General features: G+C 50.2%; 1 protein-coding gene and 1 long non-coding RNA gene across 6 annotated transcripts in view; one reads left to right on the top strand and one right to left on the bottom strand.

Moving 5' to 3' along the window:
* Window positions 1-1,592, bottom strand: part of DGAT2 (diacylglycerol O-acyltransferase 2) — a 32,465-nt gene extending 30,873 nt beyond the window's left edge. The window contains exon 1 of the mRNA XM_045182043.3: window positions 1,109-1,592. Coding sequence (XP_045037978.2) covers window positions 1,109-1,577 — 469 coding nt within the window. The 5' untranslated portion in view covers window positions 1,578-1,592. The remainder of the gene's footprint in view (window positions 1-1,108) is intronic.
* LOC123477914 (uncharacterized) lies at window positions 1,542-22,897 on the top strand. 5 transcript variants are annotated; one of them, XR_006652948.3, is made up of 4 exons: window positions 1,542-1,680; window positions 13,011-13,166; window positions 15,324-15,578; window positions 22,496-22,897. It is a non-coding gene; the product is annotated as an uncharacterized lncRNA (long non-coding RNA). The 5 variants fall into 5 exon arrangements; XR_011651210.1 differs by having other exon boundaries at window positions 15,102-15,578; XR_006652949.3 differs by lacking the exon at window positions 1,542-1,680 and adding an exon at window positions 12,257-12,629.
* Window positions 22,898-24,126: the final 1,229 nt, after the last annotated feature.

The following is a 24,126-nucleotide window of genomic DNA, read 5'->3' as shown; positions in this document are numbered from 1 at the left end:
AATAAAGACTTAGGGGGAGGGAGGGAGGCAGGAAAGGAGGGTTCAAGCAAGACAGACAGACCGGGACGGCTGTGTTGACTTCCCAGAGTCTCCTGGAGTTTAATCCCCTCCTCAAGGCATTTGCTGAGGGAACCTTGGGCAAGTCATACACCTCTCCAACCTCAGTTTCTCCAACTGCACGTGTGCGGGTGGGGGGTGGGGGGTGGGAGGTGGAAGGGATGCTCTTCCTCCAGGGGGAATAGCTCTGGAGTTTGATCTCAGCTCTGGCCCATTCACTGAGGGCCTCAGCTCCAGGGGCATGGGCTACACTGGAGGGCACCCAGGGTCCTCTGCTCACTTTCTAAGTGTGTCAGGCTCACAGTTGCTTCTGAGGGGGCTCCAGAGCCTGGGCTGGAGATAGGAGCAGGATAGAGGACAGTGCGGGCACACCTGTCCCAGTCAGGCACATCTCCGTCTGGTGGCTGTTTCAAGGGAGTGCAGAAGCCTTGCGACTCTGCCCCATCCAGTCTCTCCCCTTTGCTCCCTCAGGTGAGGAGAGAAAGGAGGGGTTAACTGCTAGGGGCCACCAACAATGCTGGGGGCTGGAGAGTTGTCAAATATCACCCCTATTTCACAGATGAGAAAAACAAGCTGGGGCAAGGAAACTGATGTAACAGCGGATGCAGATACTAATGCGTGCTGAAGTGGAGAATGAACCCAGACTCGACTACCACGCTAAGCTTCCTGGATCGGGCCAGGTAACCATTTTTCTTCCCTCATCCCAGACCCAGATGATCTGCGGGGGGAGGGGGTGGGGGATGGGAACGACAAGCTTTCCCAAAAGAAAAGGGGTTGGGACCTCAATCTGCACAGTGGCCAGTCCTCCAGCAGCATGCCCTCATTATAAAAACACACTCCTGCCGGCCGTTAGAGCCCTTCATCTCAGCTTTTCCTGAAAACCTTGCAGCTTCATAACCCCCAACGAGAAAGCCCGAAAGGCCACACAGACCCGTTGGTAGTGACAATTTATATCTCCCAGACTCTCACCCCATCGCTGAGACACCTCACGTGACAGCACAGACACTTCTATTACAGCTCTCACTAGGGGCAGCTCGGGCGGGGTGCTCACCTCGCAGGACCCCGGAGTATGCGGCTATGAGGGTCTTCATGCTGAAGCCGGTGCAGGTAACGGCCCTGCGGGAAGCCGCCTTACCCTGCGCCCCTGGCCCATGCCCCGGCCGCCGGGGCCAGGGCTTCGCGCCGAGCACGGGAGCCGGGGAACGGCGCTGACGCCGGCGCTGCTTCGGCACCGGAGCTGCTACGGCACCGGAGCTGGGGGCGGGCGGCCCTTGGCTGTGGGAGGAGCAGTCGAACACGAAGCCCCAGCAGTGGCCACAGCGCTCGCGACTCCGAGCGCTGCATTTTATAACCTCACAACGGGGCGGGGCCCGATGCGGGCGGGGGCGGGGCTGGGGCCAGCGTTCCAACCCCGGCGCGCGCCACTTCCTCGGGGGAGCGTGTCTGGGGCTCTGCTCCACTGGAACCCCAGCTTTGCGCGGATGAGCCGGCAGGCGGCCGAGGCGTGGAGGTCGAATCATTGCAAGAGGTGCGCCTGGTTATTCCTGCTGCACCCTGTAACCGCTCCTCTGCCGCTCTCTCGCGGAGATTGGTACCGCCCGGCTGCTAGACGTAAACTGGCAGGTGGGAACCGAGCGCGTGCAGGGGGCAAGCCAAGGGCGTGTGATCCGGACGTTGTGTTTTAAATCTTTTGACAAGGCCTTTCCTTGGCTACGGATGCCACGGCCCCGCCTCTTGTCGGTATCAGGGATTAGTTAGGTTAGGGTTGGGCTCCTAGACCACCCAAGCTGCCTCTAACTTTCCATCTGCTTGTTAGGAAACTGCACAGAGCATCTACCTATGCACTGCTGAGTGCTGGGGATCCAGCCCAACCAGCTCAGGCCCTACACTTGGGATGCTCACTTTGGCGATGACGGTGGTGGGTGGGGAGGTGCTGGCTGCACAAAAATGCTGGCGGCAGTTCTGGGAAAAGAGAGAAGTCCCTGCCTTGGGACTAGGTGCACCTCCCAGAGATGTTAGTGCACAGCCGCTTCGGAATCAGATAAACCTGTAGTCCAGCTCTGACCCTACCTTCCACGAACCTCAGTTTCCATATCTGTAAAATGGGAATAATAACAATTATTTTTGTGAGGTGTTTTGAGAACTAGATGAGGTTAGGTATGAAAAAAGCCTAACATAATGCGAGGCACACAGAAAGGGTTCCAAAATTATTTTCATTGTATGCTGATGAGTAGTTTTGTAGATGGAAGGTGCAGGGACAGACATGATAAAGCCTTAGAAAAGCCAGCATGTTTGGGGCAGGGCTAGGGTACCTGAAGTGGCTGGAGCTCAGGCAGCCATGGGAGGGGAGGCTGGGCTTGATCTTATGAAAGTCCTCTAGTGCCCCTCTGGATGTTGGGGTGGGGGCGGAGTTTTTGGAATGGCTTTGAAAAGTCAGGTGATCAGATGAGTGTTTAGAGCCCTCCACCATAGTGGGAATGGCTGGGAGGGGCTGGAGGCCCAGAGGGCAGTGGGGATCTGTGGCAGGGACCCAGGTGAGAGGGCCTGAGCCCCGAGCTGGGGCAATGGTGCAGGGAACGGAGAGAAAGGCCTGGTCCAGAAACACGCACAGGAGGTGGGGAGCTCGATGGGACTGTGATGAAATGACTTATTGGATGTTGCGGGTGAGGGAAGGGGTGGGGGCAACAAGCATGTCAGTGAAAACACAGATTTCTTGGGCACAGTTTGAGCAAGCCGGTTGTGGGGTAACAGCGTAAGAGGGGAGGGAGTCTCTGCTGTTTTACCACCTCGGGGGGAGGAGTATGACAGAAGCCACAGTGCCAAGGCAGCATGTGACAAATGCCACTGATGGGACCTAGAAACACGTCTATTTGTTCAACCCTCTCAGAGCCATAGGAGTAAACATCTTTGAGAAAACATTGCTGAGTTCTGAGCCATAAGCTGACCAGGAGGAGGAATAAAAACCGTCTGGGTAGAGCATGTGGTGAGGCTCTGAGGCTGAAAAGTATTTGGTGCCTTTAAGGAAACTGAGGGAAGGCTAACGGCACAGCAGATCTGCGGGGTCATGGGGCTGGAATGTGCAAAGGCCGGGAGGTAGGAACAGGGGTGGTGTATTTCTGGGTAAAGAGGAGTACAGCCAGGTGGATGCTGAAGATGCCACTGAGTTCCTGCATCCTCTCCCCAAAGGTGTTTTGGGGTCCTCTTGGAGGAAAGATTCCTGATGGCCTGGAAGGAACACCGTGTGTGGATGTGCCTCTTTCAAAAGGGTCTCCTGTGGAGGAGGCGTGGGCTGGAACCCATGGCCCACCCACCCACTCACATGATAGTATGAACTAAGGGGCAGAGCTGGGCTGGGAGGCAGGAGGCCTGGATTCTGGCCTTTTCTTTACCACTCACTTGCCAAGTGTCCTTGGCAAGTCTCTGCCCCAGTCTAGGGTCAGTTCCTGCCTCATGAAATGGAGGTGACAGTTTCTCTCTTGCTGACTTCATTTCAATATTTGAGGACAAAATGAAGTCACAGCATGTACAAGGGTGTTACCACTGTGCTATGGAGAGTAAGCTACTATCTAAAGGGCAAGGTTTTGGGCAGTCAAGTCCTCTCTGGAACATTTAAATACCAAGTTCACCCACTTCAGCGTGTTTTCCATGTGCACCTTCCCAGGCCTGGCTTTCCTTGGGACACAGAGGGCAACCAGACATAGTTTTTGCCTTGGAGGAGACCCAACCAAGAGATGGTGTCCCAAAGCCAGTGCCTGCAGCCAGCCAGCGGGGCTGTGCTGCTGGGGATCGTGGGAGGCTGTGCTGAGTTCAGCCCTTCCCTCCTGGGCTGCCGTTGTCTGTCTGCTGTGTCTGCCTCTCCCTTGGGCCGAGAGCTTTCCCGAGGCAGGAACCTCATCATCCTGTGCCCCGGTGAGGGCCTGGCTCAGCAGTGGCCCAGTCCGTGGTGCACTGACTGATGAAGGAGTGCGACAGAGTCATGGACAAAGTGCCATGGGAGCACCGAGGAGAGCCGGTAAGTTAGGAAGTTTAAGAGGAGATGACATTGCTGCTGGACCTGAGATGATAAGGACCACCGTGCCTGGCAGAGAGGAAGGAGAAGGGTGTTCAGGCAGAGGCCTAGATATGGGAACCATTTGCACCCTGGTGGGGCTGGAAGAGGAATAATGGCAGGGGAGGGACAGGAGATGCAGCTGGAGAGGTCAGCAGGGGCCAGATCTGAAGGGCCTTGTAATCTAGCTAAGAAGCTTGGGCTTTATTCTGTGGGGGCTGAACAAAGGAGGGGTGTGAGCAGAAGAGCCGCTTGATTAGACCGGGAGGTTAGAGAGATCAGGTGGTTTGGTGGTTTAGAGCGGGGGGTGGGGCACGGGGAGTGGGGGGAAAAGCCTGTCCCAGTTTAGGCTCCGTACACACATGAGGGAACATCCATCAGAGGATGCAGGAGGCCAGTGCAAGGACTGAGAGGGACCATCACTTGCTTCTGGGCCACCTCACAGAGTGACGGTTCCTTCCCGTTGGCCCCAGCTGCTAAGCCTATGGCTACTGCTTGAGCAGTTAGGTCCAGATTGGCTTTGGATGGAAAACCAGCTCTAGAATTTGACTAGCCCAGAGAGGACATTTCTGGGCAGCTTTCTGGGTTCTGGGACTGTTCTCCCCTGCGTGAGTGAGCATGGGGGCTCACTCGAGGCACTTACTTGGCCTGGCCACTCCCCATGCATTCTGCCATCCCTACATTCCTATCGGTAGTGGCCTGCCCTGCTCTTCCTGCCAGTGAGTGACAGGACGGCTCTGAGACCTGAGCTACCTTTCCTTCATCGTCTCCCGACCTCACCTACAGATGGCTTTGGCCAAACCACAGATAGAGAAGTCAAGCTACCAAGCAGAGCTTGACTAGAGAACGAGGGGGCTGCTTCACCAAGAGTGGCACCTCCCACTACGCCCCTTCAGTCAGCAGTGTTGTTCTGCCATTAGGAATTATGGGTACAGCTTTGGAGCTTATGAGGAGTTGGGCACTTGCCCCTCTGAGATTCCTTATGGTAACTGCATCCTTAGCGCCTCCCCACTCCGTTGCACAATTGAGGGTAAGTGTCCAGGCTGCAAGGCAGAGAGGACGCTCGCCCTAGGAGAGGCATAGGGTGAAAGGCAAAACAGACGTTTACCAAGCACTCTGCTCCGTGCTAGGCTCTGGCCTGTGTGAGTTACCCAGTCCTCACAGGAGGAGAAAACAGACCCAGTCCTTGCCCTCCTGGAGCTTTTGAAGTTCAAGGTCAAATTGAGAAGATGGAATATAGTCCTCAGTGGAGTTTTCGGGGAAAGGGTCCCTTAGGGAAAAGACCAGAGACTGGTGTGATTTAGCCCTGACCTTGCTCATAGCATTGTAGATATGTCCTGTTATTTAACTTTTACAACCCTGGAGGTATGAGTTCACAACCACATTAAAATAAAGATGAAAAAACTGGAGCTTAGAAAGGTGATAGCGAGTTGGAGGAAGAGCTGGGACTGGAAACTTGGTTGGTCTGATGCCAAAGCCCTTGCTTGTTCTAATTCACCTGGGCCTCACTCCTGGGTAGAGTGAGGGAGAGAGGGACGGAGGTGGGAAGAGAACCTGAATCCAGGTTTTTAACACCTTCTCAGTCCTGTGTTATGGTGATGTGGAGGTGACTTGGGCAGGAAGCATGGCCTAAATCTGGAAATTTTCCAACACCGTCATTGGGCAATCCCCAGAATTAAGTCATACTTGTCTCTTAGTGCACCCAATGTTGAGATACGTAGAGGCTTAGATCTGAGATAAGCTTGAGGGAATTTGAACCCAGTGGCTAGTCCAGTGTGCCCTCTGCCAGCCCAACCCCTTTGGACCTAGAGTTTGGACACTCTGAGGCCCTCAGTTCCCCTCTCGTCTGTCCCAACCCCCAGTATGACACCAGGCACGGAGAGAGAAGAAATGGCCTGGCCGCCCGGAGAGCCCTCCTTCAGTGCATTCCAACTGGGATGTCAAGTGTGTCGGTATATAGCTGTTCATAAGGTTCACGCATTGTCCTTTTACTCTCTGTGGTGAGGTCTCTTTTTAACCCTGATATTGGTCATTTGTGCCTGACTAGAGGTTTACCGATTTATTTTTATTATTTATTTATTATTTTTAATCCTAACCCAAGGACATGCTTATTGATTCTAGAGAGAGGGGGAAGGAGGGAGGGAGAGAGGGGGAGAGCAACATTGATGTGAGAGAGAAACATCCATCCATCGGTTGCATGCAACCCAGGCATGTGCCCTGACTGGGAATTGAACCTGTGACATTTCAGTTTGCAGGATGCCACTCCCACCAACTGTCGCCACCAGCCAGGCTATCAATTTATTTTTTTCAATAATCTTGGGTTTCAATGATTTTCTCTGTCTTCAATTTCATTTAGTTCTGTTCTTATCTTTATTATTTCCTTCCTTTGGCCAAATTCAGATATAATTTGCTTTTCTTGAGTTTGAATGACTGGTTCTAAGCTTTTCTTATTTTCTAACATAAGCATTTAATGCTATAAATTTCCCTCTACAAACTTCTCTAGCTGCATCACATAAATTTTGATGTTTTCATTTCATTCAGTTCAAACTATTTGAATTTCCTTTGTAATTTGTTTTGTTGACTCCTTATTTATTTAAAAATGTATTGCTTCCAAATACTTGGGGATTTTTTTTATTATTGATTTCATTCTAGTTTGATTCCATTTGAATTAGAAAACACATTTTACGTAATGTCAATCCTTTAAATTTGTTGAGATTTGTTTCACAGTCAGAATATGATAATATGGTCTGTCTTAGAAAATCTTTTTTCGCCAAGTCTTTAATATGCATTTTAAAAGACTGTTCATTCTGCTGATGTTGTGTATAGTGTTTTATAAATACCAGGTAGGTCAAGTTGTCTGAGGCTGCTATTTTGGTCTTCTGTCTCCTTGTGATTTTGTCTACTTTTGTTCTGTCAATTACTGTACGAAGAGAGAAAATTTGAAGTCACCAACCATACTGTGGATTTGTCTATTTTTTTCTTTCAGTTCTATCAGGTTTTGCTTCATGTATTTGAAAGATATGTTTTTTGGCTCTGTGTATTTAGGATTATTATGTCTTCTTTGTGAAGTGCCCCATTACCATTGCATAAATCCGTTCTATATTCCTGTAATACTTGTTCTGAAATCTACTTTGTCTGATATTAGTATAGCCACCCTGAACTTCTCTTGATTAGTATTTGATTAGTGTTTGCATGATGTAACTTTTTTCATCCCTTTTTAACCTATGTTTTTATATTTATGAAAAAAAATTTTATCTTCACCCAAGGACATTTTTTAATTGCCTTTAAGAGAGGAAGAGAGAGAAACATCAATGTGAGAGAGAAACATTATTGGTTGCCTTCTTGTATGTGCCTCAACTGGGGATTGAACCCACAACCTTTTGATTTATAGGACAATGCTCCAACCAACTGAGCCACACCAGCCAAGGCTATGTTTTCATATTAAAAATGAGGTTCTTATAGATAGCATATAGTTGAGTCTTTTTTAAAAAAAAAAAAAAATCCAGTTCGACATTTTCTGCCTTTTAATTGGGTGCTCACATCTTTTCACTATTAATATAATTATTGATATTGCAGAATTTAAATCTACCACCTTGCTAGTTACTTTCTGTCTTTTACTGTCTGATTTTATATACCTTTTTCCTTCTCTTCATGCTCTTTTGGGATTAATTTAACATTTTATTATGATTTCATTTTATTCTACTACTTGGTTATTGACTGTACCTCTATTAAAACTCTTCAGTGGCTGAGCTAGTGGTTTACAATTAAAGTTATCAGATTCTACCTTTGAATAATGTACCATTTCACATACAGTATAAGAACCTTATAAAAAGTATTCTTCCATTTCCCTACCCCTGTCCTTTGTGCCATTTTTGTTATAGAATAGTTTTTTTCTGCAGCTGTTATAAACTCTATGATATATTGCTACTATTTCTGCTTTGGACAGTTATCTTTTAAGGTGTTCACAGAGCACTTTAATAGTCAAAGTTCACTCATATTCATGACCTCACTTGGCAATAACAAGGGCCTCCTGGAGAGTGTGTGCCAGGTGCATGTTGGTCCCCAAGGACAGTGAGCAGAGTGAGATCCTAAAAGATCCTAAAAGGGGAGGGGATTAGGCCAGGGTCACCCAGTGAGGTCAGAGTAGAGCTAGCCTGGAACCCAGGATGAACGTGCTTCCCCAGAGCTCCAGGCAGGGTCTGCTCTCCTACATTTTTGCAGCATCCTGTGCCTTCCTCTGTGGGAAGGTGGGTAGGATTTGGCAAGGCAGAGGCCTAGGGGGGAGCCTGGATGGTTGGCGGATGGAGCGGTGCACCAAATGCCCGCGCCTCCGCGGGCGCGGGGCGGGGCGGGGCGGGGCAGTGTGCATTGAGGAGGGTGTCCTCCATTGTTGCTTCCTGGCCCCCTGGGCTTGACAGGAGTGCGAGAGTTTTGTTGAATAACGAGATTAAACAAGTTCTCTTCCATTGTTCAGGCTCGCGAATCCTAAACCTTCAGAGCCGGTGTTGAGCCTTGAGCTCCTCCTGTGTTTCAGGCATAGCACGGTGTAAACATAGCATCAGCAAACATTTATTGAAGGGATCACACCACCAAACCCAATTCTTGCATAGATTAAAAAAAAAAAAAAAAAAAAAAGACAAGGTCGGGGGGATGGGCTTCTACAGTTTAATGGGTACAGAGTTTCAGTTGGCAAGGTGCGGGAGTTCTGGAGAGGGATGGTGGTGACGGTCGCAACAACGTGAACGCCACTGAAGCGTGCACTCTACGATGGTCAAGATGGTACATTTTATGGTACTTATAGTTTACCAGAATTTTTAAAATTTGAAAAGAAATACGATGCAATAGATGCATTTTCTAACCAGGTTAAGCCTGCATTATTTCTATCCACTTCACCAAAGGTGAAGGACGCCGTTCGGCTGTGCCCTTCAGCAGAAGTTGTCAGACACACAAGCGCCCACCCATTCCCACTTAGGTTAGCCCACCTGCCCTCCGGGCACCCAGCCCTGACCTCAAGCTCTTGGGGAATCTACTTCTTTTTCTGAAGCCAGGGAAGGCTTAGAGGCAGGGCAGGTGGGATGGGGAAAAGGGGAGCCCTTTAAACTCTCCCTCCGTCAGGCAGTGTCTCCTTCATGCATGTCCTCTGGCTTTTACGAAGCATGGGGGTTGTGTCACGTCAGCAAGGCCACAGGACCCAGCCAGTTACATAATCGTGGATGGTACATAACATGAGCAAAAATAATCACCTGCTTCCCAGAGTTCGCCCTGTGCCAGGGACCTGCCAAGTGCTTTGCGTGCGTTATCCCATTTAATCTCCCAACGAGCCTCGAGGTCAGTCCTCAGTCATCAGCTTTGACAAATGAGGAGAGGAAGGCGCAATCGGGGAAGCAGCTGGCTCATTCACTCAGTGAGTGCCACGTCATGAAAAGTGGGTTTGAGCCCTGACTGGTGTAGCTCAGTGGGTTGGGTATCTTCTGCAAACCAGAAGGTTGCCAGTTTGATTCCCAGTCAGGACACATGCCTGGGTTGCGTGGGTCAGGATTGGGGGCACACAAGAGGCAACCAATTGATGTTTCTCTCCTCTTTCTCTCTCCCTTCCCCTCTCTCTAAAAATAAATAAATTTTTTAAGTGAGTTTGAGGCTTGAATCTTGTGCTCCAAATGCCAGACTTTGCAGAGCCCAATGCGGGCCGTCCACAGATGGGGAAATGGAGCCCGTCAGAGTGTCTCTGGACTCCCTTTACGTTACTCAGCCAGGCGGTGGTGGAGTTGCTGTGAGGATCCAGGTCTCCCAGTTCCCAGAATGGTGTCTTTTTTTTTTTAACCCTCAGCTTAGGATATGCTTATTGATTTTTAGAGAGAGGAAGGGAGTGGGGGGGGAGAGAGAAACATGGACGTGAGAAGTATCCATCGGCTGCCTCCCATAGGTGCCCTGACCAGGGACCAAACCTGCAACCTAGGTATGTGCCCTGCCCAGGGATCGAACCAGCGACGTTTTTGGTGTGTGGGACAACCAACTGAGCCACCCGGCCAGGTCCAGAATGGCACCTTTTCTACCATAAGAGGCGTCATCAGAGAAGGAGAAGGTCTAGACCGTTGAGCAGAGCTCCATCTGCCTCCTAACGGTGCGCCGTTGAAGGCAGCGTGGTGAGGGGTCCTGGCAGAGCCGTTCTTGTCTCCCTGAGCCCTCTTGAAATATTTCTCTTTTCCCGCTTTCTAACCCAGACCACTGCATTTTCCAAGGAGAGATGATGGTATAAGGAGACACCCTCAGAAGGGGACCCAAGCAGGCTTAAGAAACCTTTCTAACCCAGGGCTGTTGGGGGTGGGGGGTTGCAGGGAGGGCCTCTGGCCTGCAGGGTAGGTGGGGAGAATGGTGGCCTGTGGGGCTACAGAGACCAAGGGTAGCAGTACAGCTTGCCAAAGGGGTAAGCCTCTGGAGACACATGTCCCCTCTCTGGGTCTCAACATCCTCTTTGTTCAGCGGGGTTCTGGGGAGGTAGATTCTAAGCCCATCTCCTGGTCTTAGGTCAGGTTTCTGAGAAGCAGACCAGGTGCTGAGGAGACCTGTGAGACTGGTTTATTAAGGAAATGCCTGCAGGAGAAGCTGGAGAGGGAGCTGGGCAGCCAGGGAAACGGAAGGGGAAGAAACTAAGCAGGGTGTGATTCTGAATCAGGTGCAGCCTCAGCCAGATCCCTCAGGTGAGCCCTGGAGCGAAAATAATGCCTGGAATTTGTTCCAGCTTAGAGCAGGCAGCTGGCTTTCACCAGTTAGTCTTGGCTAAGGTCCCCTGGGATGGGGTAGGGTGGGAGGGGGAAACATAATCTCCCAGGTGCTTACTGTACTATGCACATGCTGAAAAGTGGCTTCGGTGGCCCCAGGCAAGCCCTGGAGAGTTGCAGGGACAGGTGGTTTCAAAGGAAAATCAACAGAGGTACAGAATGGGGTCCACACCAATGACCAAAGGGAATCTGCTGGAGTATGATGGCGTCCCCGGCACCATCCTGAGGATTCATCCCAACATTTCAGGATTCTGGGTCGGTCCCAGCAGCACTGGGTCAATGACAGAAGGGGTGAGGGCACTGATAGACTAGGGTCCTGAAGCCTGTGGGAGCTTTGGGATGAGAACGGAGGGTACAGAGTCAGGGGAGCCCCAAAGAACCAGATGTGATAGTTCGGCAGGGCTGAGGGGACATGACCCTCCTCCACCCTCTCAACTTTATATGTGCAGAGTCACACACACAGCCATGCACGCTTGGACACGTGGGGCGCAGGAGCATCCTGTGAATGTGTGTGCACATGGATGTGTACACACAGGCTCATGCACAGGCATGTACACACTTTTATACAAGCCCGTATTCACACATGGATACTCTTGAAGAAATAAATCTAAAGACATGCACGCTCACTAGCACACGCATGTTCCTAAGCTCATTCCAAAAGCATGGCCAGCCAAGGTTCTTTTTATTCCTGCTCAGGGGAGGGAAAAATAGGGGGATGGGAAGGCAGGGGTCCAGGGCTGGGCCAGTTGCAGCTGACTGAGGACTGACCTTTGTCTGGAATGGCCCAGATCACGCAGTCCCAGGGCCCAGGCTTGTGTCTGTCTGTGTCTGGGAACTCAGCTGCCACCTCCTCCACCCTCTCCATGTCTCCCAAGGTTCCACTCCCACCTTTGACCCAGGTGTTAGGTCATCAGTGGGCCACGGGATCCCTGGCTCCATCGTATGAGTGAGGATCTGCCATCCAGGGGGGGAAATGAACTGGGGCTCCTGACAGGCAGCCCCAACCCCTGGCTGGCAGCCTGCTTCCTTTCCAAATGGCAGAAGCCAGCGGGAGCATTGTCAGTGGGAAGCAAGGGACATCAGTGTAGAGTCGGAGTGACCTCAGTGTGGGGGGCTGGAGCTCCTGTGTGACCCCCAGGCTGATAGCGGTCCCAAACATTTCAAATGTGTGATCAAGCCCTGGCCTGGGAGCTCAGCTGGTTAGAGTATTCTCCCAGGCCGTGGGTCTGAGCCCCAGGCAGGGCACGTACAAGAAGAAGCCACCAATGAGTGCAGAAATAAGTGGAGCAACAAATCGATGTTTCTCTCTCAAGTGAATAAATAAAAAAAAAAGAAAAAGAAAAAGAAAAAGTGTGATCAGTGCGAGGCTACAGGAAGCAGAGGACTGTGGAAGCTCAGAGGAGGCCCCTAGGGGCCTGGAGGGAGGTCACAGGGTCAGGGAAAGCTTTCTGGAGAAGATGATGTCTGAAACGGCTCTTAAAAGACTAAAAGGAATTGGATTTGGATGGAAGGGAATGGAGTAAAAGGCATTTTAGCCAGAAGGAACAGCATGTATAAAATGTTGGCTCTAGGGGAAGCAAGGCTTCCGAGGGAACTGGAAGAAGCTCAGAAGGCTGGAAGGGTTCGGGAGCAGCGCAGAAGGAAAGCAGAGTCACGCTGCGGAGGGCTGTAAGCCAGCCGGGTAGCTAGCGGCGGCCAGAGAGAGCACTGAGGAACCCCTGGGTTTGCATCAGAGGAGTGATTTTGTAAGACCTACACGGGGAGGGGCGGGGGGCGGGGGGGATCCCTCTGGCTCCAAAGTGCAGTGTGGAACTGGGGGTGGCCTAAGACAGATCTGAGGTGGAGCATTGGGCCCCTGACTGGGCGGCTAGCAGAGGCTTTGCGGGGCAAGAGGCAAACCAAGGCTATTAGGTAGGTATTTATATAACAAGAGAGAATACACATTTTCACAAATTTTTAATGGACAAAATTCAAAATAAGTCATTGAATACCCAACGGTAGTGCAGGTTGACTAATGAGAAGCCTGGAATTGTTTGGAGGATAACATTTCACTTAACTGGGGCTCAAAGCTGCTGTTCCCACCATCACATTGATTGCGAACATTCATCCGCAAACATCGTTGTTAGTTCACAGGTTATTCAAACACGGGCTGGACCCTGGCCTAGACAACGGGGGCCGGGAGAAGCAGGAGAAACAGGAGGTTTCCTCTCTCTGCCTCACCTCCACCACTGCTGCCACCCCTCTGAGAGAGGTCACTGCTCCCAGAGGGCTCCAGTTAAAAGGTATGCTTGCCACTAGGAGAGACTGAGACCCTCTAGCCAATAGGGAGGCACCAAAATAGGAACGTCTGTAATTGTAACATCTCAGGGCAAGAAGTCCCTCTCCAGTCCTCTCCCAGAACAGGACTAAGGAAAACACGTATGTTTCTTGGAATTGTACTGTATCCCAGATATGGGAAGTGACTTGCTTGTGGTCAGCTGTAAGTTGCTGACAGAGCGGGGGCTTGAACCCAAGTCTTAAGGTTCCCAGCTGTGGTTCCTTTCCCTACCACCATGCCCCTGCCACCTGCTACTTTGGCGGGGGTGAGCACATGCGGAAAGAGCAGTGTCAGGACTCACTGCTCTGGACAAAATGCTCTTCAGGCTCCTGCCTTCCTCAACTAGCAGTCCAGTGGCAGCAGATGGGCCTGTCATTTACATACATTTGCATATGTAACTTCCAGGTGAAGAAACTGAAGCTCAGGGAGAATGAGTAACTTGCTTGGATTTGTAGTAGGCTAAAAAAGTAGTTCCTCAAAAGGTATGCACGTCATAGTTCCTAGAACTTGTGAATGTTACCTTGTTAGGGGGAAAAAAGGGTCTTTGCTGGTATGATTAAATAAAAGATTTTTAAATGGGAAGATTATTTTGAATTATCTAAAGAGGCTCTAAATGTAAGGCAAAGCCAAGAAAAATATGTCTGTGTACTAACTCTCGCATATGTACATTTTATCATTATTTCTGTTTCTAGCCATCTGTAGCTATATTAAACTAACATGAATTCACGCTGCTGTCTCCCACTCTAAGCTAGCCTTTCCCCTTGCTTCTCTGTAACCTGTGAGAAACTGGCTCCCAACATGCACTCACGTATGTGTGCAATCTCAGTACACAAGCACTCTCCAAACCGTCAACCTGGACCCCCGGGGGAAATTCAGCTTTACCAGCCAGTCACGGGGTAGTGTTAATGCACATTTTATTCCAACATCAGTCTTACCATTCCAAGTTCAAAACACTACTCTTCTCCATTACTTAGATCAGTGTTTTTCCTGCAACTCCCTTTGGTGAGGCTTCCTTGTACATTTGTAACATAGTTAAGAATCTTTCGTCACAGTCTGCACTCCATCTTGGGATTCCCCAAATTCTTGGCTGATTTTTAAAAGTTAATTTCTATACTTTAAGTCTCTGTGGGTTGTGACAAATGCCTGGTGTCACATGTATACCAATACAATACCACACAGATTCACCCGCCACCCAGAAGAATTTCCTGTGCTTTCCTAGTCAAAGGCTCTCCCTCCCAAACCCCTGACAATGCTAGCCTGCTTTCCATTTCTGTATTTTATTCTTTTCCAGAATGTCATCTGAATATAATCAAATAGGGTGTAGCCATTTCAGTCTGGCCGGAATTAAGATTTATCCACATTGTTTTTGAATTAATAGCTCATTTCCTTTTATTTCTGGGTAGTATTTCATAGTCTGGATGTACCATTGTTGGTTTGTCCATTCACCTCCTGCAGCACATCTTAGTTGTTTCCAGCTTTTTGTCATTATGAATGAAGCTGCTTTAAATAGCAGTGTGCAGGTTTTTGTGTGGACGAGTTTTCAAGTCAGTTGGCTAAACACAGAGGATCGTGATGTTTGTGTTGTATAGCAAGCCTATGTTTAACTTTTTAAAAAGCTGCCAAAATGTTTTCCAAAATGGTGTGCCATTTGAATAAATTAGTCACTTTACATTTCACAGTTTAAATCCAACTTTTCTACTCTTTTCCTTTGTTTCCCAAGCTGGTAGTCAGGAGGTCACACTCACAAGGCAAAGAGCACAGGATCTGCCATCAGATCTGAGTTCAAATCCTGGCTCCAAAAATGTAAAGTCCATTTAAAAACTGTGCCTTTGGACAAGTTAGTTGGCCTCTCCAAGCCTCATATTGGGTATGAACTTTTCATATATTCATGCTGTCCCAGGCTGAGGTGCCCAGGAAGCGGATTCTGAGATGGCGTTCAGCCTGCAGGATGTTCACAAGAAAGAGACCTTGGGGTTAACACCTTTACAGGAAGGGAAGGCAGCGGAATTGGGCAGAGGGAGCAGCCGGACTCAGTGGCCACCAGAGTTGTCCTGATTCAGGCTGAAGCGGCCAACTCTTTATATCCCGTCTGGACCAATCACTGCATCCGCTGTCCCTACAGAGGCAGCTCTCTGCAACTGGAGCCAAGTGTCCTTCTTTGGAAGTGCATCTGGGTAGCACATCCCAATACCCACCACACATGGCAGAGTGGAGACAGCACTGGCTGAGAGCCGAAGACCATCCTGCCTCGGCCACTTTCCAGCTGTGTGACTTCAGGCAAGACCTTCCCTTCCAGAGCCCCCTGAGCTTACCCAGATATAAGTCACAAAGATGACAGCTCCAACCAATCTGCGTCCAGCACATTGCAGTTCACCAGGTAGTTCTGGGTTGGGAACTGCCGTGCCTGGTTTCAGAAACTGTAACCCCTTGTGGCTATGGCTGAATAAGAAGACCTTGGGACCTTAAGCCACTAAGGAGACAAAGCTTATCTCCCTGGCAGGGGTGCCGCCTCTGCCCCCTTTCACTACACCCTGCTTGGCCACGGGTGGATGACCGGTTAGCCAATGATGGGTATGATTCCTCAAAGGAGGGACAACCTAAGACAGGCATGGTCATGAAGGGGCCCTCAGGAAAGGACTTGGGGGGGCTATAGAAAAAGGGGGTGATGGATCCTCGCCCCTGTGCTTTGACATAGCCTGAGTCCTCATTCTGTCTGCAGGAAGTCTCCTAATCTCTTGGCTGCCTTACTTCCCCTCCCTGACTTAAGCCTGAAACAATGCCAGAGGTGGGTGCGGCCCTGTGCTGGAAAGGGTGGATTCCTTAAGGCGATCAGGCCTAAGAAAGAATGCATAAAATCCTATGAAACCTACTTTGCTAATACTCTCAATTTAAATGATAAGGGTCCAAGCATGAAATGAGTTTGTTACCCAAAGTTTTATTGCCCTTTAGCTATCTGACCCTGACTCTAAATAAGCCCTCACAGTTCTTTGAATGTTATCTATTGTTCGATCATTTCTGCCTGACAATGATTGATGAGCTTTCCATATACGCCCTGTTTTCCTATGCAAATTAAACTCATTAAAAGCCTGTACAGGCAAGGGACCGGTGGGCCCTCTCTTTCACTGAGAGAGTGGCCATGTCCTCCCTTGTCCTCCGAGGGGTTTCTGTAGTCCGTGTGAATTTGTCTCATCCATAACACCGCAGACCCTGAGGGCCGGTGTCCGCATCAGTTCTGTGAACTTTAACTCCCAACAACCTTACGATGCCAAGAGTTAGTCACCCGGTGGGTTCTGGGGCAGGGCTGTCCCAGTGAGGGCTGAGGACCGGAGTTCGCCCATGAACTGCTCGTTACTGGCTTCCGTCCGACAAAGTGAGTATGGAACTTGAGAGTAACTATTGAGTGAAAGGTTTTCTTAGGCTCCGCCGAGGAAGAAATGCCAATCAGCCACAAAATTAGGCAGCACAGAGCTTTATTGGGGTTTGCGCTCCCGGGCGAGGCTCCCCGGTCCGCAGAGTGGGGCCAGGGAAGTCGCGCCCAAGCAGGGAATATGGCGGGGTTTTATGCACCAAATTCTGGTTGGCTCCCCTCGTGGGGGCTAGGGATTGGTCTCCTGGAACAAAGCGGCAATCTACCATTGGTGGTTCCCTGGTTTTACGTCAGCCGTCCCTTCTGGGTTGTAGTCCGGCTGCCAATTTGTCCCACCCCACCCATCCTGACATTGAGGAACGTAAGAACGGCAATTTTCAACCTTTCTATCACTAAAATTCTGTGGCACACCAAAAAATATATTTTTTGCCAATCTGACCAAAAAATAGCTATAATTTTGATTCATTCACACACCAGATGGCTATTGTTGTGTTGTCTGTTGTCATTTTTTTATTTGATAATCTAAGGGAAAAGAGGTTAGTGCCCCCAACTAAATAGGCAGGTATTGCATATTTTTAAAATTCTTGAGGCACAGCGGTTAAAATCGCTGCCTTAGCACAATGTGGCCAAGTGATTTCATGTCTATCAAAAAATAATTTTAAAAATTGGCTTATGATATGTTAGTCTTTTTCTTATTTCATTTTTCTAGTAATTTATATGGTATTTTACAAATGCATAGGCCCGTGATGGGTTTGGAAAAACTCACAAGAATCTGGTCCTTCACCACAGACCTTTTGAGAAGCATTGACCGAGGGCATCCCCAAACGCAGGCTTCTGACAATTTTTACATTTTTCGGGGGGGGGAGAGAGACCCCTTTTGATTCTTAATCATTGACATCTTATTGAGAGGGCCAGGGTTTGTTGCTGGGTTTTTCTTTTAAGGGTCCCTTTGAAAGGGGCTGCTAGAAAGGGGCTGCCGGCGCACCTCTTTCTGGTCGCCCTCTCGCTAGCGGGTGACTAGATGTGCATGGCACCGGCCCGGCTGTTAGAAATGGAAATGCTCAGTTTTCTGGCAGGGAGTGAGGGGAAGATACGGAATCTAAGAAAAGCCCAAACCTGGTTGGTGATAGGCACAAACTCCCATGGGTCTTTCAAGGCCCATTGCCTGGCACTCCCAAAGGGGAGAGGTGAGGGAGAACCAGCATTTATTAACCACCCCCTTAAGGATGAACCATTTACAAGTGAGGAGACTGAGACTCAACAAGGGGATGTGACTTGCATGGGGTCACCCAGCCAAGCAGGCGGCTAGCTGTGTGTCAGGCCCCTGCCATTCCCAGTGAGTCATCGACCCTGCTCGAGCCCAGAGCTAGGCCGGGGGGTGCAGCACGGGACTGCCGTCTGGGCAGGCAGTCTTCACATTGGGAGCAGGATTTCAGCAAGTCCTTTGATTTCTCTGACAAATGAGCCTCATTTATTACAAAGAGGTCACTGTGTGCTTGTCACGGAAATAATGCACAAGAAGCTCCCCGGGGAGCTCAGCACGCAGGCTCTCAGTAGGTAGCTCGGGGTGCTGACTGCCTTTCTGTGGGATTATTAAGGCAGATGCCCAGGTGAGCCCAAGGCAACCCCTGGCCCTCTGGCCCTGACTCAGTCCAGGGTAAAGACCTCCAGGGCTCCTCCTTACTTCCAAGATAAATTCCTGACTCCTTGCCTGGACATTTGGGTTTCACCAGCCAGTAGGCAGGGCAGAGTCAGGGAGCCTATCCGCCTTGTTCACCACTCTCTCTCAATAAAAACTCGCTGAACAGAGGCCTAAACCTCTAGCCTCCTGCTCCCTAACCCTCACTCTGGCATCCCAACCACACCAGCAGCGATCACCAGTGTGTGTCCTGCACCTTCCCCGCTCTCTGCCTTTCCTGGCTCAGCAGCCTCCCTCCTCCCACCTCTGTCTCCTTCTGAACCTTAGCAAAGCATAGTGCCCCTGCGGGTTGGCACCTGCCACGTGGCTGCTAGCAGTGCCGTACGGGCTGATCCCTGTCACCATAAAGCAGTGTCAGACAGGTTGGGCCCCAACAGGCCCTTTGTCCCCTGTGGGTAATGATGTCTGAGAACTTCTACCCCGGTCAAAGGGCAGCTGATTTCCTGAGGAGACTCCAGCTCTCTCCATCACCTGAGGCCTCAAGCAGGCTCCAGGGGCCTCTGCCCCTCTCCACTGTGCCTGAGAAATCCTGCCATCCTCTGGCTGTCTGAATCTGTGTGTGTGTTGGGGTGAGGGAACCCATCTTCCCACGCAATGGTGAGGCCCCTCAGGCAGGCTCTGGGATCTCTGAGGAGTTATTGGTTAGAAGGTACTGATTTAATAACTGAATCTTTATATGTGCAACTGTTCCACTGTATTAGTAGGGGAGACCACCTGCTATAACAAATACTCCTCATCTCAGGGGCTTAACACAGGAGAAGGACGTTGTTTTGCTCACACACATTCCTGGATAGATATTCCTATTTGGGTAGCTGCCTTGGCAGCCCTCCCCCGAGATCAGTGCTGCTGATGTCTTCAGCATGGGGTCCCCAAGATAGCTGTGAAAGAGGGAAAATCTACTTCCCTCTGGCCTCTCAAGTCTCTCCCCATCCCCCATCTCCCATCCTGGTACCCTCAAGTCAAATGGTTTCCCAGGACTCCATCCCAGCCAGGTCAGGGGGTCATGGCCGTCTTTTTCATCTCTGACTTTGCTCAAACTGTTTCCCCACCTATTTGGGGGCCCTCTACTTGGCCAACTCAGCTTCTGTTCTCCAAGCTGGCCCCCAGTGACCTCCCTTCCTGAGATCTGCACCCTTGTATGGAGTGTGGGCTAGACTTGGTGACTCACAGCTAACCAAGAGAATAAGGCAGAATTGATGGTATTTGGCACAGGAGCCAGATCATAAATGGCAGTGCGGCCTCTCTTGACTTGCTCTGGGAAAAGCACTATCACTGGCAGCTCTATGGAGAGGCCCACCTATCAAGGGACAGAAGCCTCCTGCTAACAGCCACGTGGGGGACCTTGGGAGTGGACTCTGCAGCCCCACTTGAGTCTTAAGAGACTGCGGCCCCAGCCCACAGCTTGGCTGCAACCTCACGAGAGACCTGTGCCAGGACCCTTCAGATCCCTGACTGTCAGAAGTCGTGGGACAAAAAAGGTTTGTGTTTAAAGTAGATGATGTTTGGAGTATCTGTTGTGCAGCATTAACATCCAGAGGCAGGGTGGTCTCCTCCCCTCGGTCTCGCCCCAGGCCCAATGTGCCAGACCGGAGCAAGGAGGCACCATGGGAGGCCTGCTCACACTCCCTGCACTGCTGAGCTGCCGTGGGTCTGGTGCAGAGAGCCGGGATGGGGCCGAGGGCAGCAAGGGTGTGACCTCGGTCCTTGGGGCTCCCCGGCCCCTGGGAGACAGAGGATTCCACTGACTCACTAATGACTGTGCCCTTTTCACCCCTCAGGTAGCCTAAAAGAGGGATACCTAACTCTGATTTAGGACAGTGACGTGGGAGAGCAGGGTTGGAGGGTGGGTGGGGTGTGCCGAAGTTTGACAAAGGAGGGGACCTTCGGGGGTGAGTGAATATTTTTTTAAATGAAGTTGAATGGTTTATTATTAAACTTTCTTGTTTTCCTGCAAGGCTGCTTGCTTCACTGTGTAGAAACAGCACCAGCAAACTCAGTATATTGCAAAATCAAGGTAGTATTTTTGTCATCTGACACTGTAACAACCAATAAAAACTTTGCTGCTGGCTTTCCAATGAAAAGATCATGAAGTATTTTGACCCAAATCCAGAGATGAATGTTAGCAAGTTACAATAAGGTTATAGAAGACTTAAGACAGCAATGCTATCTTTGAATTACATAATTTTTTTTTCAATTTTTTAAATATATTTATTGATTATGCTATTACAGTTGTCCCATTCCCCCCCCACTCCACTCCATCCTGTCCACCCCCCTCCCTCCCACATTCCCCCCCTATAGTTCATGTCCATAGGTCATACTTATAAGTTCTTTGGCTTCTAAATTTCCTACATTATTTTTACCCTCCCCCTGTCTATTTTCCACCTATCATCTATGCTACTTATTCTCTGTACCTTTCCCCCCACTCCCTCTCCCACTCCCTTAATGACAACCCTCATGTTCTAGTTGTTTGCGTAGTTTGCTCTCGTTTTTGTTTTATGTGTGGCCGTTAATAACTGTGAGTTTGCTGTCATTTTTACTGTTCCTATTTTTGATCTTCTTTTTCTTAGGTAACTCCCTTTAACATTTCATATAATAAGGGCTTGGTGATGATGAACTTCTTTAACTTGACCTTATCTGAGAAGCACTTTATCTTCCCTTCCATTCTAAGTGATAGCTTTGCTGGATACAGTAATCTTGGATGTAGGTCCTTTCGTTTAATCTTGGGTAATGTAATTATGATGTGCCTTGGCGTGTTCCTCCTTGGGTCCAGCTTCTTTGGGACTCTCTGAGCTTCCTGGACTTCCCGGAAGTCTATTTCCTTTGCCAGATTAGGGAAGTTCTCCTTCATTATTTGTTCAAATAAGTTTTCAATTTTTTGTTCTTCCTCTTCTCCTTCTGGCACCCCTATAATTCGGATGTTGGAACGTTTCAAGGCGTCTGGGAGGTTCTTAAGCCTCTCCTCATTTTTCCAAGTTCTTGTTTCTTCATTCTTTTCTGGTTGGATGTTCGTTTCTTCCTTCTGGTCCATACCATTGATTTGAGTCCCAGTTTCCTTCTCATCACTATTGGTTCCCTGTACATTTTCCTTTGTTTCTCTTAGCATAGGCTTCATTTTTTCATCTGTTTTTCGAATAGATTCAACCAAGTCTGTGAGCATATTGATAACCAGTGCTTTGAACTGTGCATCCGATAGGTTGGCTATCTCTTCGTCGCTTAGTTGTATTTTTTCTGGAGCTTTGAAGTGTTCTGTCATTTGGGCCATTTTTTTGTTTGTTTGTCTTGGCGCATCTGTTACTTTAAGGGGCGGAGCCTTAGGTGTTCACCGGGGCGGGGTAATGCTGGTCGCAGCGCTGTGACTCTGTACGTTGGGGAGGGGCCGAGTGGGAGCAATGGCGCCCGCCTCACTCTCCTCCAGATTTCAATCTTCCACTCCGATACCCACAATCAAACTGGGCCCCTCTGGTGCTGGTTCCCGAGTAAGTGGACCTGTGCACACTCTAGGCCCCTGTGGGTCTCTCCAACAACCTCTCCTGTGAGGCTGGGAGTCTCTCCTGCTGCCGCCCCAACCCCCAGGGGCGCTTTCAATCAGAGGTTTGAGGCTTTATTTCCCTGAGCTGGAGCCCTGGGTTGCGCAGCGGTCTGCTTCTCTGCCCGCCGTTCGTCCGGTTTATCTGTGGGCGAATGTGGTGCCGCAATGTGCTATCCGCCACTCTGCCTGCCCCACTCTCCGCCACTCTGAGTCCGGCCCTCTGGGTTTATCTGTGCAGATGTGGGACCGCAGGGTCTGCTAGTGCTCAGACTGCCTGGGCCATTTGTCCCACACTCCGCCAGTCTCAGTCCCGCCACAGCCACGCGAGTCCTCTCCACCCCGGTGCCCGTCTCCGCCCCTCCTACCAGTCTGGATGAATGTTTATTTTCTATTTTCTTGGTGTTGGTCCCCCTTGCTGTTTGATTCTCTGTCAGTTCTGGTTGTGCGAGGAGGCGTAGTGTGTCTACCTACACCGCCATCTTGGTTCTCACCCCGAATTACATAATTTTTATAACTATATTTTACCACAGATAACTTCAGGTATTCTGAATATTATAACTGTAGCCTAGACTAAAAATCATAGGGTACGTACTGCGTTTATCAGCAACCATTAAAAAGTGAAGGGGTATTTCCTTCCAATAGCATCGTTTTTGTTTCTTTTCCGTTGATATTACTAAAAGTTGCTATTTTAAATCTTAGGTCCACCGCACAAGACAACTATTCTAGACCAAGCTGTGCTGCGCTCCCTGATCGGGGGTTCTGTGTCCGCTCCCCAGCAGACTTGCTGCACGGCTCCTGCGCTTTGACTCGTCAGTCCACCCAGGTCCGCATGGTCGGTCGCTCAGTGTCGTCTTTCTCAGCTGCCCGTCCTCATACCGAGATTTGTTGACAAGTCCCGGATTTTCTGCAAGAGCCTCATTATTGTCAGTTGCTTCTCCTGATAGAGGGAAGGGAGTTCACCAGCAGGTTTCGCATTTTCCAAAGCACCAAACTCATCTTGTTTGTTCAATTTTGCCCCAATTCCAGGAAGACTGCAATAAACAACATGTCCCAAAACTTCCTGTGCAAAATTGCTGATTGCCACTGTTCCAATACCATTTTCGGTTGTTACCCATTCACGTTTCTCCGTGAACTGTTGCCGTGCTGAGGGCAGGTCGGTGCCGGTGTGTGGGGTGTTGGGCACAGAGGCTGTGAGCGGGCTGCAGGCTGCCATGAGCACTCTCTGCACTTGCTCACAAGGCCAAGTTCACAGGGGTGGGGGTAGGGGGTTCGTGGCACAACTTCTCAGCCACCCAGCCGGCCTGAGGGTGAGTGATGTTGACCAGGTGGAGGAGAAAGTGTGTTCTGGGGAAAAGGACTAGCATGCCCCTGGCACAGCAGGTCCGAGAACAGAGCACGCTCAGCGAGCCGTGAAGGGCGCAGAGTGTGATGAGGCCCCTTCCGGGGAGACCTGCCTGCGGCGACTGCCGCCATAGGCCCTCAGGCCCTCTGGCTTCCATCTGAGTTCGGGCAATAGGGAGTCTCGGCAGGAGGGGGCAGGAGGAGAGTGAGGTGGGAATACTTACCTGGCTCCTTCCCTGCAGTAATGACCCCTGCCCACGACCTTCCTGACTCAGGTCACTGCTGCCTTCACTTGTCCTTCTGGGCCTCAGGGCAGAAGCAGGACTCTGCCCCACTGCCCAGCCCGGCCCTGGCTTAGCACCCCACCCTGTGTGCCTTCCCACACCCCGACACACCCCAGAAAACTGTTCTTTTATTCAACTCTCCTCAAAGTATCCTCAGTTCAGCCCTGGCCGGATGGCTCAGTTGTTTGGAGCTTCATCCCTACACCAGAAGGTTGTGGGTTTAATTCCCAGTCAGGGCACATGCCTAGGCTACAGGTTTGCTCCCCAGTCTGGCAGTACATGGGGGCCAACTGACCAATGTTTCTGTCCCACATCGATGTCTCCCTCTCTATTTTCTCTCTAAAACCAATAAAAACATACCCTTGGGTGAGGATATTATTTTCTTAATTACGCTCATTTCAGCATGGCGTCTGGTCCTCGCTGGGGTCCAGGCTGATACTGTACAAACCCTAGGAGCCATGGAGAACCACCGAAGGACGCTGAGCAGGGCTGACTCGGTCAGATTTGCGTCTCAGACGGCTCACTGTGGCTGTGCTTGACGGGTGCGCTCGGACAGCAGCAACGTGCGGCTGAGCTGGGGCCCTCCAGACAAACTCTGGCTTTTGTCGTGGTTACACACCATTCCCAGGTATGTGGGGAGGGGCGGTTCTGATGCAGGTTTTCATGGAGAACTTTTTGGTAGGTTATTTGCAAGGATGGCCACAA

The sequence above is a fragment of the Desmodus rotundus genome, chromosome 5, assembly GCF_022682495.2.
Source record: "Desmodus rotundus isolate HL8 chromosome 5, HLdesRot8A.1, whole genome shotgun sequence".
NCBI lineage: Eukaryota > Metazoa > Chordata > Mammalia > Chiroptera > Phyllostomidae > Desmodus > Desmodus rotundus.
Note: the sequence above shows the minus strand (reverse complement) of the source record. Positions and strands in the feature narration are given on the sequence as shown.